The sequence below is a fragment of the Microcebus murinus genome, chromosome 19, assembly GCF_040939455.1.
Source record: "Microcebus murinus isolate Inina chromosome 19, M.murinus_Inina_mat1.0, whole genome shotgun sequence".
In the NCBI taxonomy this organism is placed as follows: domain Eukaryota; kingdom Metazoa; phylum Chordata; class Mammalia; order Primates; family Cheirogaleidae; genus Microcebus; species Microcebus murinus.
This window is the reverse complement of record NC_134122.1, coordinates 40,109,474-40,125,197: the sequence shown is the minus strand read 5'-3', so window position 1 is coordinate 40,125,197 and position 15,724 is coordinate 40,109,474. Positions and strand designations below refer to the sequence as shown.

General features: G+C 50.8%; 1 protein-coding gene and 1 long non-coding RNA gene across 4 annotated transcripts in view; both read right to left on the bottom strand.

Moving 5' to 3' along the window:
- The window catches only part of CAPN9 (calpain 9), a 40,115-nt gene extending 33,712 nt beyond the window's left edge, over positions 1-6,403 (bottom strand). For all 3 annotated transcript variants that reach the window (XM_012738191.2, XM_075994886.1, XM_075994887.1), the window contains exon 1: positions 6,101-6,403. In XM_012738191.2, coding sequence (XP_012593645.1) covers positions 6,101-6,313 — 213 coding nt within the window. In that variant the 5' untranslated portion in view covers positions 6,314-6,403. The remainder of the gene's footprint in view (positions 1-6,100) is intronic.
- LOC142862452 (uncharacterized) overlaps positions 1-15,724 on the bottom strand; it is a 156,316-nt gene that overhangs the window by 65,806 nt on the left and 74,786 nt on the right. The gene's annotated exons all lie outside the window — the stretch shown is intronic.

Here is a 15,724-nt window from a genome sequence, read left to right as displayed (position 1 = left end):
TAACCCCCTCTATGTGCTCCTTGCCCGCCCTGGGCTTCACTGAGGGCAAGTCTGGCTGCCCCCACCCTCTGATGTGTCCTGGCCTTGTGCTTCACCCACCCTCCCACCGGGGACAGCTGTGTTTGACAAGAAGGCGGTGCTAGGGACAGGGCTGCCCCACCCATGGTCCCATGGGCTGAGACAGGCTCATGTAAATGCTGAGCAGCGGGGGAAGGAGTTGGGCAACACTTTGGATCACCCTGCCACCCCTGTGCCTGCGACCGGAGCCCCTGCACCTCCGCACTGCAAGAAGAAGCTCCACACCCCCCATCCCTTTGCTCCTGACTTCACAGATACAATGCGGAGCCCCCAGCTCCCTTGAGTAGGACACATGGGAGTGAGGGAGGGAGGACCAGACCGATGGGACAGTCTCAGTTGCATACAAAGGCAGAACAGATTCTGAAAATGAATCCCTGGGAGGACAGCACCGTGGTAGACCCGGGTTAAGACCAATCAAGGCAGCGTCCAGCCCCAGCTAGAGGCTGTGGGGTGAGGCATGGGCTGGATGGCCAGGCAACTTTGCAGGCGGGACGTGGGGCAGGAGCCTGTGTCTGACGGGGCGCTGGCCTGTGGCTCAAGGTCTCACCCTCTATTCAGGGCAATGCTGGAGGGGCAGTGGTGAAGAAGACAGACAGCCTCTCGGAGCGGGGACCTGAGACTTTGGAGTCCCTGGGCGGGTCTCGGTGGCCCTGGTCCCAGGAGCGGAGACCTCTGGAGTGGGGACAAGGGTGCCCTCCACCCTGGTCTGCACGTCCAGCTTTTATCTTGGAGAATTCTTATTTTGGCAAAAAGTGGGTGAGTTGTGGGCTACAGAGTCACACCTGAAACCAGGTGAGGCCAGACTACAAGGCAGGGCCCCCTAGCATGATGGGGAGAGGATAGTGCTAGGTTGAAATTACAGCAGTAGAAATAACACTTCTTCTTATTTACGTGCCAGGCTCTTTGCTGAGTGCTCTATGTGTGGTGACGAAGATGATCCCCACAGTGACACCGCAGGTATCATCCCGCAGGCACTATCGTCCCCCTTTTGTGGAAGACAGAACTGAGTCCCTGTGGTGGCTGCTGTGATTCACCTCTCAGACCCTTCAGGGAGAAGGGTGTGTCCCCACTGCTGGGAGCGCTGGCCTCTTTGGAACTTGCTGACCTTGAGAAAGCGACCTTGTCTGAGGTCACACGTCTCAAGGGCATCTGTATCCGAATCCGATGACACATCCATAGGTGTGTCACATAGGTGTAACACATCCACAGAGGCCCTGTCATCCCACCTCTGGACAACTCTGAGGGACCATCCCTGCTCCAGGGTGCCCGCATGTTTGACTGAGGCCATCATGGGACCACCCTGCAGCCCCTTCCCTCCCTCGGATGTGACCCCAGGAGCACCCTGATGAACGGGCAGAGAGGCTTAGCCAGCTGCGGGAGCGCTGTGCTCAGGTGGGTGGAGGTGGCTCCCCCCCCTGCTCGAAGGAACGGGGGCAGAGGAGCCCAGTTCTGCCAACGACCAGCCTCTGCTTGCGGGGCCAGTGGGGGCTGCTCCCCACCCTGCCGGGACGCAAGTCACGAGGGAGCACAAAGCAAAGGGGCAGAGGGAACCAGCACCACAGGGCTGAGTGTCGCCTTTGGTAGGAGGAGATAACAATAACACCCAGCTCTCAGGGCCATCTGGAATTAAGTGAGGTGATCCTGGCAGGCTGCACATGTCCTTTGGCCAAGGAACTGCTGGCCGTCATCATTGCTCCGAAGGTGCCAGACGGTGCCGTGGGAACAGGATAAATGAGCCCCCGCCCTTGCGGAGGAGGTAGCTCTGCAAAGGGCACCCGCAGACGCACAGAGTGTTCTATCATAGCGGCAGCAGGGCCGAGGTAGACAACTGAGTGTGCTTGGGGAATAAAGAAGGTTTCGCCAGGGAGGCCATGGAGTCGAAGTTTCCCAGGCACGGAAGGGCCTTTCACATCAAGGGAGAGTGCATGGAGGGACACGGAATGCTGCGGGGTGTCCCTACTCCTGGAGGCAGGGGCTTGCTGGGAGGCTGTGCTCCCTTCCTCAGCGGTGCTGAGCCTGCCTGGGGTGCTGAGCAGAAGGGGTGACTTGAGCCCTTGGAGGCAGTAGGGAGGTGGTTTGACCAGCTGGATCCGCCCGCAGGCAGGAAGACCAGTTGGGGCAAGGAAGCCAGAGGGATTTCTCAGAAGGAGGGCCGCATCATCTGGTGATGGCCGTCAGACTTGGGACACTGCAGAACCAGGGGCAGCTCGACAACGGACCAGGCAGGGCAGGACAGCATCACACTGGGGCCTGGACCCTCTATCCCAGGGTCAGCTGCTGCCTCTGGTGCCTGAACAGGGCTGCACCCCTGTTGGTCCCCAACAGCAATAGGTTTCATAAATAAATGTCCCCAGGAAGTTTCCTGGGTCCTTTGAGCCTTAGTTTTTGAACCTCTAACGTTAAATCATTTTAAAGGTTGAGATTGATAAAATAAAGTATGAATATGCTTTTTAAGATTTTTTTTATTGTTTTGTAGAGACGGGGGTCTCCCTATGTTGCCCAGGCTGGTCTCAATTACTAGCCTCAAGCGACCCTCCTGCCTCAGCCTCCCAAAGTGCTAGGATCAGTTACAAGCATGAGTCACTGTGCCTAGCTGTGAACATGCTTTAATAAATACAAATAAATTGCCATTCAAGTTTTTAAAATTCCAATGTCCAGGTGACTCTGGAGTACTTACTTTTCTTTTTGGGCAGCTTTTTACTTTCCCCCTCCACCACGTTGGAAAAGATGGGACACGGTTAAGGGAAAGTGGGAGGATGAGCAAGCGCCAGGCTCCTCTGTGCAGAGATCTCCCTGTGCGCTCAGACCCCGTTTCCCTCCCAGCCGGAGCACAGGTTCTGGTCTCTGCAAGAGGGTGAGGTTTTCCTATCAGAAGGGGGACCTATTAGAAGGTACCGGAAGAGATGGGGGAAGGACAGGGAGGCCACATGGCAGAGCAGGAGTGGTGAGCCTCAAGTGGAGACCTGTCTTGTCATCAGCAGCATGCCACGTGCTGTGTGAGTGCAGCTCTCACTCTTGCATTTTATTCCCTCTTAGTAGACTGTATGCTCCTCTAGCATGAGAATTATGTCCCTCATGCCCTTGACACTGACTCTCAATGACAGGCTTGGGATCAGCCGACTCGGGGCATCTGCATTCCCAGAGCAACGTCATGTGCCCGTGGCAGACATCACCAATGGATCACAGCAGTTACTGCAGGCTGATCAGATTTGCCAGCCCTCAGCGTGGAAACTGGCCAGCATTCGCCATGAGTCCTTGACGCCCATTAGTGGTGGCCCTGACTCTGTTTTCCTGAACCCCAGGCACAGAATGGAATTGCCAGGTCTCCTGTCATCACTATTCACAGGTACGTGGCCACTGTCCTCTGAGGCCAGTCACCACCTAAGCAGGAGAGGGAGAGCATCAGTGGGCAGGTCCCAGAGGTGCAGCATCCCCGCCTTGGCTGGGAGAGGTCATGGGCGATTCCCAGGAAGAGCAGGTGGCCTCAGCAGGGGAGGCTGGGAGATGAGGGCCTGCAGTCACAGGGGAGGAGTCAGACAAGGGCAGGACGCAGGCCTGGGGAGCAGTGGCTGGGAGCACCCAGAGCCCTGGCTGTTTGCTGAACTTACACGCACAGGTGCACTTTGCTGCATGAAGTTTTGCAGTCCAGGGCGATTTCCATTTAAAATAAGAGACATGAGCATCGAGGTCACTAACCCCAGTCTCCTAAGTAGATGCTTCCACCCTTTTCCTGCCAAGCCCCCAGAGAAAACATCGATATTTGCATGGCACCCTGGGGTAAATGAAAAAAGCTGCCAGTCACTAGAGGCAACTAGGCCAGGGGCTCTGTCTGCCTTAGGCCAAGGGGACCAACTCTGTTTTCCAGGGCTCCTGACTGCAACTGCAGGAACCTCAGTTACAAACGCACCGACAGCCTGCAGCCTGGGGCAGCTGCCCGCGTGCCATTTGTTCACGGGCTGAGGGCTGGAAATAAGCCCAGGAAGACCTAAGGGGTATGGACAGTGCCCCTTAGAGGTCAGTATTTTGTGTACTGTAACTGTCTCTTCTTTTGGAAATGTTCTTTTTCTTACTTAGCAGAGCACGATCTGCTAATCCTGCCAATAAAGTGCAACCCCACATGATCTGCCAGTGTCCTGGCCTCACACTGCTACCAGCCTCTGTTGTAGAGGCTTTAGGTTATCATGAGAAATGTACCCAGGAGCTTCCATTCAAGCCCCACTAGGGCTGCTGAGCGCTCATTGCGATTTCCCCCACATATAGGGCACCTTGTTGGGATTTGATGTTCTATCCTTATGTGAGGATCAATTACCTGGTAGGTGAATGTGTGCATGTGCACGTAGCTGTGCACACACACACATACATGCACATACGTGCACATCTGCACACATAGTTAAATGCAAACACACAAGTGCATGCACACACAAATGTACACCACACACTGCCTACAACATGAAACAGCCATAAAGACCTTACCGCTTCATACATAGCAGCTTATGTTCACTTTGGCCCTGTCCTGGAAGAGCCCAGAGGTTTTGTGCATGCACGTTTTTTTTTTGAGACAGAGTCTCGCTTTGTTGTCCAGGCTAGAGTGAGTGCCGTGGCGTCAGCCTAGCTCACAGCAACCTCAAACTCCTGGGCTTGAGCAATCCTTCTGCCTCAGCCTCCCGAGTAGCTGGGACTACAGGCATGAGCCACCATGCCCGGCTAATTTTTTTATATATATATCAGTTGGCCAATTAATTTCTTTCTATTTATAGTAGAGACGGGGTCTCGCTCTTGCTCAGGCTGGTTTTGAACTCCTGACCTTGAGCAATCCGCCCGCCTCGGCCTCCCAAGAGCTAGGATTACAGGCGTGAGCCACCGCGCCCGGCCTATGCACGTTTTAAAAATGAACATATTATGCATTTAAAACATCAGCATTATTTTATTGTTGGGAGATAGAGAGGAAGTAGTTATGGTGAATCCTTTGCTACTTATAAGTAAGATGGGATTCAGAGCTAATAGTAATGATGGTAATAATAACAGTAATAGCAGTAACGACCGTAGCAGTCATTTATTGAAAACCTTCTGTGTACTGGACATTGACCTACATTAGTCGTTATAGTTCCCATTTGACAGGTGTGGAGACTGAGGCTCAGGGAAGTTAAGTGACATGACTGGGATCTCGAGACAAATTAGCAGCAGGATGGCACCAGAACTCAGGGTCTCACCTGTGGCTCCAGCACCCTCTGCACGGCTCCTCCTAGCCCATAAGCCACCTGTCGCCACAGGAGCCACTCCCAGGCCAGTACCCACCCAGAGGGAGGGAGCCAGCCAGCTCGAGGTCAGAGGTAGAGCCTTGACTAATCCACACCGCAAATATTGATATAGTGTCCCAGGCACCAGCTGGTGGCTCTTGGGGCCCACAACCTCCAGACTGCTGGGGGTGGGCAGCACCCACCCCGATTCTCCTCTAGGCACGGGGGATGCTTCGCTCTTGGGAGAACACCCTGCTCCCCTTGTGTTCCACTCAGCACACATGTGCCGGGAACTGGCTGAGCCAAGCATCTGCCCACACTGAGCATCCTGGGCTGTGGGCCAGAGGCTACAGAGCACTGCACATCCGTGACTGCGGCCCCGTCACACACGCAGGGGAAGGGGCAGGTTCTGAACCGAGATGTGTCCTTTTGGATAAAGCTTTGAGTCTTGCTCTTTGCCTGCTGCCAAGACCCTGTCTGACTCCAGGTCCCCGGGCTTGGCTCGGTGGGAGTCAGAGAGCTTGGCGCAGGTGGGGAGAGCGGCAGATGTCCTGGGCACCCCCCCCCATCCCCAGAGCATCCCAGGCCTGCACGTCATTTCCTGCCTCCAAACTGTGACAGCTTCCAACAGTGGGATCAGATGCCGTGCCTCGGTCAAACTGGGGATACATCCCGCCCCAGCCTCTCTTTCCACTTTCTCCTTCCTCCCCAAAAGCTTGCCGCCCTCTCCCCAGGCCGCCAAGCCCCAGCATCCACGGGGCCCCCACTCTGCTCGCTCCACTCACCCCTGGCCTTTTCCACACGAAGGGGACCTGGGGCCTCTCGCTGTAGAACAGGGAGGAGTTGTTGGCCGGGAAGTCTGCATCCTCAAACAGGGTGCCTTTCTGCAGGCACTCCTGCCTCAGTTGCTCAAAGCTCTGGCCTGAAGAGTGGGTGGTCCGGGCATCCTTGGGGACCGGGTGCGCCTGGGGCCCGGGGGCCCGGTGGAGGTAGGGCATGGCTGCTCCCTGGCCGGCGGGCTTGGGTGGAAGCAGAGGAGCGGCTGAGTGTGCTGGTCCAGAAGGAGCGGCTCTGAGGGCCCCTGGGCTGCAGAGCCCTCACCTCCACCTGTTTGCCGGGCCCCTCCCCGTGAGACTGAAATGGGCACACCCTGATGGCAAACTGCACAGAGAGCCCGCTGCCCGCTCAGGGCTCCTGCAGACCCAGAGGAGGCTCTTGGGCCCGGCTGGTTTGGGGCAGAGGTGGCACATCTACCGAGTGCACTGGACACACCCAGGGCAAAGAGGGTTGCTTCCCAAGGAAAAATGGCGAGAAACCTAATGCGTCCAGGAGGTGGCATGGACAGAGCGTGCTGTGTGGCCTTGAGTCACATCTCCTGATGGCTAACTTTTGCAGCTGGCAGGGAGCTTGGGGAGTCCCAATAGGATGTGTTATGTAAATGCAGCTTGGGCGGATCTTGCAAAATCCCATTTTGATTGAGAGCAGGGCTGGCAAACTTTTCCTGTAGAGGCCCGGAGAGTAACAACTTGCTGCTCTGTGGGCCATGCGGTCTGTGCTGCACCCGCTTAACTTTGCTGTTGTAGCGCCTAAGCAGCTGTAGCGGCCATGCCAGTGAACGGGCATGGCTATGGCACAATAAAACTTTATTTACAAAAGCAGGCGGGGGGCCGGATTCCATCCAACCTGACCCCTGACACAGGTGAACTCACAGAGGACAACCACGCCTTCTCCAGAGCACATATGCCTCTCCTCTCCAGACATCATATTAATAAAGTTTAATATGTAACTTAATGTGTAATTAACATATTACTTTAATATGTAACTTATGTAACCTTTCCATGTAAGACCCTACAAATAAGATCTTACATTTGGGAAAAAAATGAAGGTCAGAGGTTGGAGGCAGTTGATAAAAGTATTAGCCACCACTTGAAGCACTTTACAATGGTTTCTGTATGATCCTCTAGGCAAGGGGTCTGGAGTTAATGGGTACAGTTAAAAGACGATGGCATGTATTTTTATAAAACTTCATGGTTCCCGGGAATGTTTGCTTACTTAGCCTGTCACACTTTCCGTCCTGAACATCCTGCATATTATTTTACAGGGGAGGTGCAGACCTCAGAGTTGGGCGTGTTTGGGTTTAACTCTGGTATGGGCCGAATGCTTGTGCCCCATCCCTAATTTATAGGTTGAAACCCTCACTCCCACAGTGATGAAGTTAGGAGGTGGGGCCTTTGGGAGGTGATTAGCTCACGAGGGTGGAGCCCTGGTGACACGGATTAGAACCTTTATATAAGATTAGGCCCCGCAGGGTCCCCTCCTTCCTGCCACTACGTGAGGACACAGGACCCAGGAATCGGGCCCTCCCCAGACACTGAATCTGCTCATGCCTTCATCTTGGACTTCCAGCCTTCAGAACTGGGAGCAAGAAATTCCTGTTGTTCATAAACCTCCCAGGCTATGGTGTTTTGTTATAGCAGCCGGAAGATACTAAGGCAAACTCCCAGTTTTGCCTGGGGTGATCTTGGGCGGGTTACTTGTGCGTGGGCTGCCCCCATGTCCAGGCTGTGAATCAGGGTAGTGAGAGCTGCCTCCCGGGCTGCGGTGGGATTTATGGAAACGGCCTCTTGCAAAGTCCAGCACACGTGGGGGCTCAGGGGCTGTTAATCCTCCCCTTCCCCCGTCCTCTCTGCACCCCGTGCCTGCCCCTCAGAGAGCACACCGCTCTCATGGCCCCTCTGAGCCTACTCCCCACCCCCATAAAGGCTCTTGTTCTTTTGTGTCTCTTTGTCCCCACAGTGAAGGACTCTGGAACCCTCGTGCTGGCCTGTCCAGATGATTCTCTGCTGGAGAGGACGGAGCTGCCAGGGAGCCTCCCACTGCCCGCTGCCCGGCCAGACAGCTCTGTTTCACAGTGACTAAGAAGGGCAAGCGAGGGAGGCAGGCGTGACAATGTGAGGGCCATCCATTTCTGGTGACACCTTCTCAGCAGGGAAATGATCACCAGCCCAGATTTCTGAAATGTCCCCTTCAGACGCCCCAGCAACTGGGAAAAGGACCTTGAAGTAAAATCCAGTGCTGTCCAGAGTCGTGAAGGGTTTGCTCAGTGCCCAACCCGCTCCTAGCTCCAGGACTTACGCTCTTATTCCACTCCTGTTACAAACGCCTCTCCAGGCAGAGGTGCAGCCCTTCCACCTGGGCCTCGCCTACACGTTGGAACAATCAGTCTTTTTATTTAAAGGCTCACTTTAGTTGCTAGGTAGTCAGAGAACTGCACTGTCGTTTATTGAATAAAGCAAAAATGCCCCAGAGTAAGAAATGCACAGAAAGGGTTTTGCCTTCTCCAGCGCTAGAGCTAGTGCTCACCTTGCAGCCCCGCTCCCCTGCACCTGGCTACCATCCGGGGGAGGGAGCCTCTTCTCTGGGGTTACTTCCTGGCCGTCCTTCCGATCCCCCAGGTCCTGATCCTTGGGAAGTCCATGACCCCAGCCACAGGCGGTCAGCTGCCGGGCGTGGTCCACAGGGCCCTGCGCTGACCTCGCCTGCAGGGCTCGTTGTGCCGGATGCCGCCATGGCTGGGTCTCAGCGTCGAGTCAGCCCGGGCAGAGCAGGAGCCTGACGCACATTTGCTGAATACAACTTGCGCCGATGCCTCGGGAAAGCAGATGCCATTGTCGAGTCTCTCAGCTTAATTTTCCAAACTTTCACTCCTACTCAGGTTGGAAAATGGTTAGTGAACTTTCAGCCACAGGCTCTAAGGCCCGCTAGGCCACCTGGCTCCTCCTCTCCCACGTGGGGACATGCTCTGAGCCTACTACAGACCCCAGGGAAGCATGTGTTTGTGGCCACCTCTATCTTTTTTATGGGACTGGAGCCCAGCCCATCAGGAAACTGAGATTCAGGAGTTTGACATTTTGCGGCAAAGTGCTGCTCGAAGAATTGTGTTAGATAAGACAGCAGCAAGTGGCTATTTAGGAAACATAAATTAGGATAGAGAAGATATTTAATTAAAACCTGAACACCCAGAGTAACATATTTCTTCCTGGCTCAGTTCCCATTTTCATTTGAGAACTGTGTTCATGCTCCCGATGTTGGGACAACACTGGGGAAAACAACAATGTTTGGAATAATTCTTATGATTAAGACCAAAATGACAAGAGGTCAATTGAGTTAAAAAAAAATCAAAGTCAACAAAACTTTACCTTAAACATTTACATGTAAAAAAACAAACTTGTTTCACAAGATTAGAAACAGAAAATGATTTTAGGAGCTGAGTCTTATTAAACAACCCATGTTTTCTCAATTGCATCAAGAGTGACAGTAAGACCTGCAAACTCTTTGGACTTAGGATGCTATCTTTGTTTGAGATTTGACACAATTTCCCAAACTCACTCCCCAAATGTAGGGTGGGACAGTTCTCTTTTAAATAGTAGTCTGGGTTCTGAAAAAGAAACAGGCAGTATATTTGAACGGGACAATTTGAGGAAGGTTTAAGAGATGAACCATTTACAAGGGAGTGGGCAGGAAAACCACAATAATAGATTGAGTGGCTCCCTCGGGCTGGATGCAGCACGGCCCCTCCAGAACCTATAGTCCCGCAGACCTGGTGGGGACAATGCAGTCACCTGAGGCCACCTTAAGGGGAATGAGGGACTGTGAAGTTGAAGCCAAGGAAGCCATGGAGCCTCGTGACACCATCCACCAGCCACATAAACCAGCCTCCCAGGGGACAGAGCAGGTGGCAGGTGCATCTAGAGGGACCACAGATTAGCCAGCCAGGGCCCAGCTGCTACAAGGGAAGCAGAACTCCTTCAAGTAAGTTTGGGCACAGTGTGGGCAGGAGGAGAATGAGAATACCACTTTGCATACTTCTGTATCAAGTTTTTACAAAAGACGGTGTATTAATTTTCATAGTAGTTTAAAAATAATAAGGTAAAAAGATTAAACTCTAATTGGAAATCATTTAGCTTGAGGGTTTGATGAGAAGTTGACAACCCTTCTTGAGATAACTAATGACGCCTTGGAAGGTGGAGCAGGGTTGCTATCCACTCTAAGAAGGAGAGAGGAGGAGGAGGAGGAAGGGGAACCCACACTCTGCCCCCTTCTCCAGGCAGTCAGGGTGAGAACATGTCCACCCCCTGGGAGGCGGAGGAGGAAGGCTTTGGTGAAGCCCGTAGAGGAGGCGTCCTGCTGGCCACTTGTGATGTTGGCAACGCAAGAGGGCGGGAGACCCAGGAAGTGCTTGGTGAGCAACTTCAGAGGAAATGATCTAACTGATAAGACACGCTCTCCTCCAGGGCACCTGTCTTTTGTTAAGAAGGTAAGCACGGCCAATTATATTTACCAGGTGTGAATTAAATTCTTCCCTGGAAGTAGTCTTACCCTGTACATAGGGATGATCTATATCTATATCTATATCTTTTCTATATCTATATCTATCTGTCTATCTGTCTTTATAGAGATATATAGATAACATTTATATGTATATAAATTATGGTAAAATACACACAATACGACATTTATCATCTTAACCATTTCTAATTCTCAACTGAGAACCAGCATCTCCTAATCCACAGATGAACAGGAACCAAATTCCTCCGACAAGAGAACCAACATCTCCCAACCCCCCAGTTCCCTGGCAACTGCAAACACGCTCCATCCAAACCAGGTCCGCAAGCCCCCCTAAACCACTACATCTCCACCTGCAAACAGCACCTCTAAACCAACAGGGAGGTCTGAAAGCCTCCACAAATGGGTGGAAACAAGGTCTCGGCATCCCGGGGGGCTTTCCTTACAAATGGCTATGGCTGTCACAAGGCTCCCCAAATCCATTTCCTTCCCCTCAAATCAGTTCAGGTTGGTTGGAGCTGCGTCCATCCATCCAGAAAGAAATGAGGCCCTTAGGAGCCAATTGCACCTCAGCACGTGCTTGGGAATCCCTTTTCTTCTTACCTGAAAAGGTGATGCTCCTACCCATGGCTTCACCTGTCACAGGGTGCCATTCTATCGGGAAGCCAATGGCCCAAACCAAGGTAGCCAAATCTGTTATCGGAAGCTCAGCCATGAGGCTGAATAAGAACAAGGACAAGTGGGTTGAGGAGGAAGGAAAGAGACATTTCATTACTTTGCTAGCATAGGAGGAGGATGGAGACTCCTGTCTGAAAGAAATGTCATAGTCCTCCTAATAAGCAGAAACACAGAGCTTTTAAAGGATGAGGCTTCAGGCAATTTCTGTTCAACTACAGTTGATGATTCTGATTGTCCCAACTCCGCTGAAGACAGTCCCCTGACCTCCACCCAGGTCCTCCGTTTACCAGGTCTGGGCAATAACAAAAGACTGACCCTGCCCCTCCCAACTGCTGGCCCGAGTCAGGGATGCAGCTTTTAGTTCTCAAAAAGGAGTGCAGGATGTGTTGAAGAGACAGAAAATATTTCTGCTGCTTTTTTTTTCCAGGCCACTCCCTCTGTTACATAATTAGTCCTCAAGTAAGAGGACCCGACAATACCCTTTGTTGCACATAGTTCATCCTAACTTTACCTGGCTATTGGAATGACTGTCCTTGGCTTTATCCAGAGGAAAAACAAACTTCTCACGCCTTTATCCCCAGAGGCAGTTTTGCAGCTTGGAGCTGGGAGTCCACAGGAGGAAGACTTCTACCCTCCCAAGGAAGCTGGGAGCGGGGCACGCTGTCTCCTTGGATGTTTGCCCCCCAGGTCCTTGAGAAAGACAGTCCTGTGTAGTCTTCAAAAGATTTTACATATATTTCAAAGAGAGGGGAAAGTACTTATAATCACAAATCTCACAAGCTCTGAGAAAGGAGCGGAGGGAACCTCTTCCCTCACTTTCAAACCAGAGAATTAAGCCGCTTGTTCTTAACCACTTTGGTACCAGCGTTGACTATGGTCAGTAGCCACAGATGAACGCGCACAGCGACTTTAGCCAGCAGCCGTGATATGACTTTTCTAATTTCTCATTTATCAAAATAAAATTGTGAACATTTAAGAATAACGTAATGAAAACATATATGTATATGTTACCTATTGTGATTTACGTTACAAGTAAAGCTGCCTGGAAAGTAAAACAAGATTTCGGTGCTTTAAAGCTTTCCTCGTCACACAAGAGCAAAACGGACTCGTCGTCAATGCACAGCACGAACTGTCGTGCGGACTGTGAGTGCCGGCAGCGGGCAAGGTTTCACGGCCGGCTGGTGGGCGCCGTACGCAAGTGGTTAAATTGCGTTTGTCTTTTCAGTGTGCACCAGTGCTGGGAACACTACCCGAGAGCCAGCGGGGTGGTTACGGCTGGAGGCTGTTTGCTGAGTGTGATGAGATGAAAGTCCAGGCGGGAGTGGAGAGTGGGGCCAAAGGGCAGGGTGGCGCCCCGCTGGGCAGGTGGTGGAGACACTGCACCAGGCTGAAGCTTTAGGCTTGGGGGTTGGTGTTGGGGTGGAGGGGCAGGTCCCATGTGCATTTTTGTTTGCCGTTAGCCTAGCCAAGTTATCGGTACCTGATTCTCTCGGATTCACCGGGGGACGACCATGTTCCTGGCAGAGCTTTCCGGAGTGACAGCAGCTAATGCTTGCACAGGCTCGCTGCGTGCTGTGCTCCGTTCCAAATGCTTTCGTATGTTAACTAATTCCGTCCTCACTACCACCCAGAGACCGGAAGTTTTCTACTGGGGATTGCAGGGAATATAAAAATGTGTCTTATGTTCTCTGACCTTAATGAAAGAGATTATAATGCAAGAGTGAAATAAATGCATGTGCTGAGAGTACACACTAACCTTTTCCCCTTTCTCTGGCCTCGCCACATACCCTGTTACAAAGAATGCAAAGGAGGTCATAGATATAAAATGCTTGGAGGGTGATCTGTACATCAGAAGTCCTTAGTAGGGGGCAGCATTTTATTATTGTAGCTTTTATTTTGCTGGTGATATCTTCCTGTGTACAGATATTACCTCTCCAATGTGACTAATACCCGTGAAGGCAGGAAAACTTCGGAGAGTTTGTGGTTCCCAGACTGGGTCAGCACCTTACACAGAGTAGGTACCTGATAATTATTCACAAAAGATGAGAATTATTGATTCCTTAGAAGTGATTAAAACTTATTGTTCTTCCATTTAGGCATAGTGTCTTTTGGGGAGGTGGAACTTCAATTGAACTTTGTGTGTCCTCCTTAGTTACTTACTTAGGTTTCTATTTTTTGTTGAGCCTGTATTTGTTATTTAAATTTTGCTAGAAATGGTGCACATCACTTAGGTTTTCATACTTAGTGGCATAAAGCTGTACGGAGTATTTTCTCGCTTAATTTCTAATCTCGTCTGTAACTGTGGTCTGTTTATGTGTGCTCAGTAAACATTTGCTGAGTCTGATTGATGGTTTTAGGTCACAATCATGGAATAACCTGGTGACGGTGGGTGCATGTATGCCTCCCTGGGGAAGGCACCCAGTGTGCACAGTTTGGCATGAGGCTTGGTATTATGAGACAGCTTCCCTGCCCTGGCTTGGGGTTGGAGGAGCCCAAACGGGGGTGAAAGAAGTAATTCCTGGCAAGGAAGAGTCATTCCCATCTGCAGCAGGGAGCTGCAGTGAATATTTTTCTCTTGTCTGGACTCTAGGAGGAGAGAGAGCCCTTTCCAAGCATTGGGGTCAACCCTGAGCACCACTGGTGTGATTTGGGGGCTCTCCAAGGCCCACCGGGGTGCTAATTTCCTGCCATCTCACCTAAACATTCCACTATTCATCATCTCGGAGTAGACAATAGAGATGGCAACCTGGCTCCAGAAGATCACCATTCACATGACCCCTTAGGAGAAAAGGTGACAGAGAACTTCCAGATTTCTTACCCAAATTCCTATTCCTCATCCTGATAGCCCAGGCGTCTTCTTGGGAAGCGCTGGGAGACCTAAGGGAAGAGTGTGGGCGAGAAGGGAAGGGTTGGAGAGATACAGTGTCTGGCTCTCCTCATCTAAGTTCCTGGTGTGGGGTTGAGACAAACCTGTAGACGGGAGGAAGAATGAGATGAGGACACTGGGGGTCATCTGGAACCGCCTGATCCTCTCAGTTTCAATAAAAGACTCTGCTGAATTGTGGAGCACGGATGTTTGGAAAGGATTGTGGGAGAGATTCATGATACTGTTGATTAAGCATATGATAAAGTGATATAAGTAGTCAATCCAGCTAAGTTCTTGTTTTCATTTCAAACATTGTAAGTGCAAACCAGATAGAGCCCTCTCCTACCTTAGCACGTAGTGTGACATCTTGGGCTTAGTGCTTATGTCCAGTTGGCTTGACCATTTGCCGGTGAACCATTTATAAGGCAGTCAGTCCTTCTTATCACTGAGATGAGCAAAACAACTGATGTGGGTACTTCTCCTCGTACCAATGTTTAGACAGGAAGATCAATCATTTAGCTGCCTGCGTGATGGCTGGCAGGAGGTCACCTGGAGGTGACCGAGGGCTCTGGCTGGCAGCCTTTCTAGCAGTCCTGCCAGGACTGGCCTCCCCACTCCACTCTGAATTCTCCTCTCTGTCTGGTTTGCAGTAGAAAGGCACTAACTGATATTTCTCTTTCCAAATTTCTTTGCAATGTTTCCCATAGATGATGAGCTAAACATTAAATAAATATTATTTCTGGTGCTCAGTTTTCACAAGAGATAGCGTCTCTGGCCCATAAGGACAACATTTATATCATCATGACTACGGGGCTTCGGTGGGAAAAGGGTGACAACATTTTTCCATTTGGACAGCCATTTCTTATCTAAACTTATTAAACGGTGAGCAGAACTGTTTGCTGTTGACTGTTCCCAGCCATGAGTGCCAAAGCAAACACACAGAGTTTGGATCAGTGACACATTGCTGCAGTAGCTTAAGTGCAAATAAGTCTGAATGGAAAAAACAGACTTGAAAACAGTGCTTTCTGGCTTTGCATTCACGGGGCCTCACTCTACTGACACAGAAATAGCATCCCAGGTCTGTCCAGGGCCACCCCTGAGCTAGAGAGCCACTGCCCCAAACAAACTGTGGACGCCTGAGAATGCCTCATTTTGTATAAGAATATTTTGCTCAGATTTATGTGATTAATGATGAATTTTAATTGGAAAAGCATTTTCTGGAATAAAACCCATTAGGCCAATTTAATCTCTTAATCAATTTTTATATAGTCTAGTTAAATCATTTTTATTTTTCTAAAAGTTAATGAAACACTTTCCATTTTTATTTCTCAAAAGTAATTTCCATCAGAATAAATTCTTTTCCATTTATAATAAAGATTTGATTAATCAATTAGCTTTTGTCCTCATCAAATTTTCCTGATTATAGCTTCTGCCACTGAGAATTTTCTTTTATGGCTAGATCCAAAGTTTCCTTTTCTTTTGTTTTTTTTTTTTTTTTTATTTCCCTATGGCAAGTCCA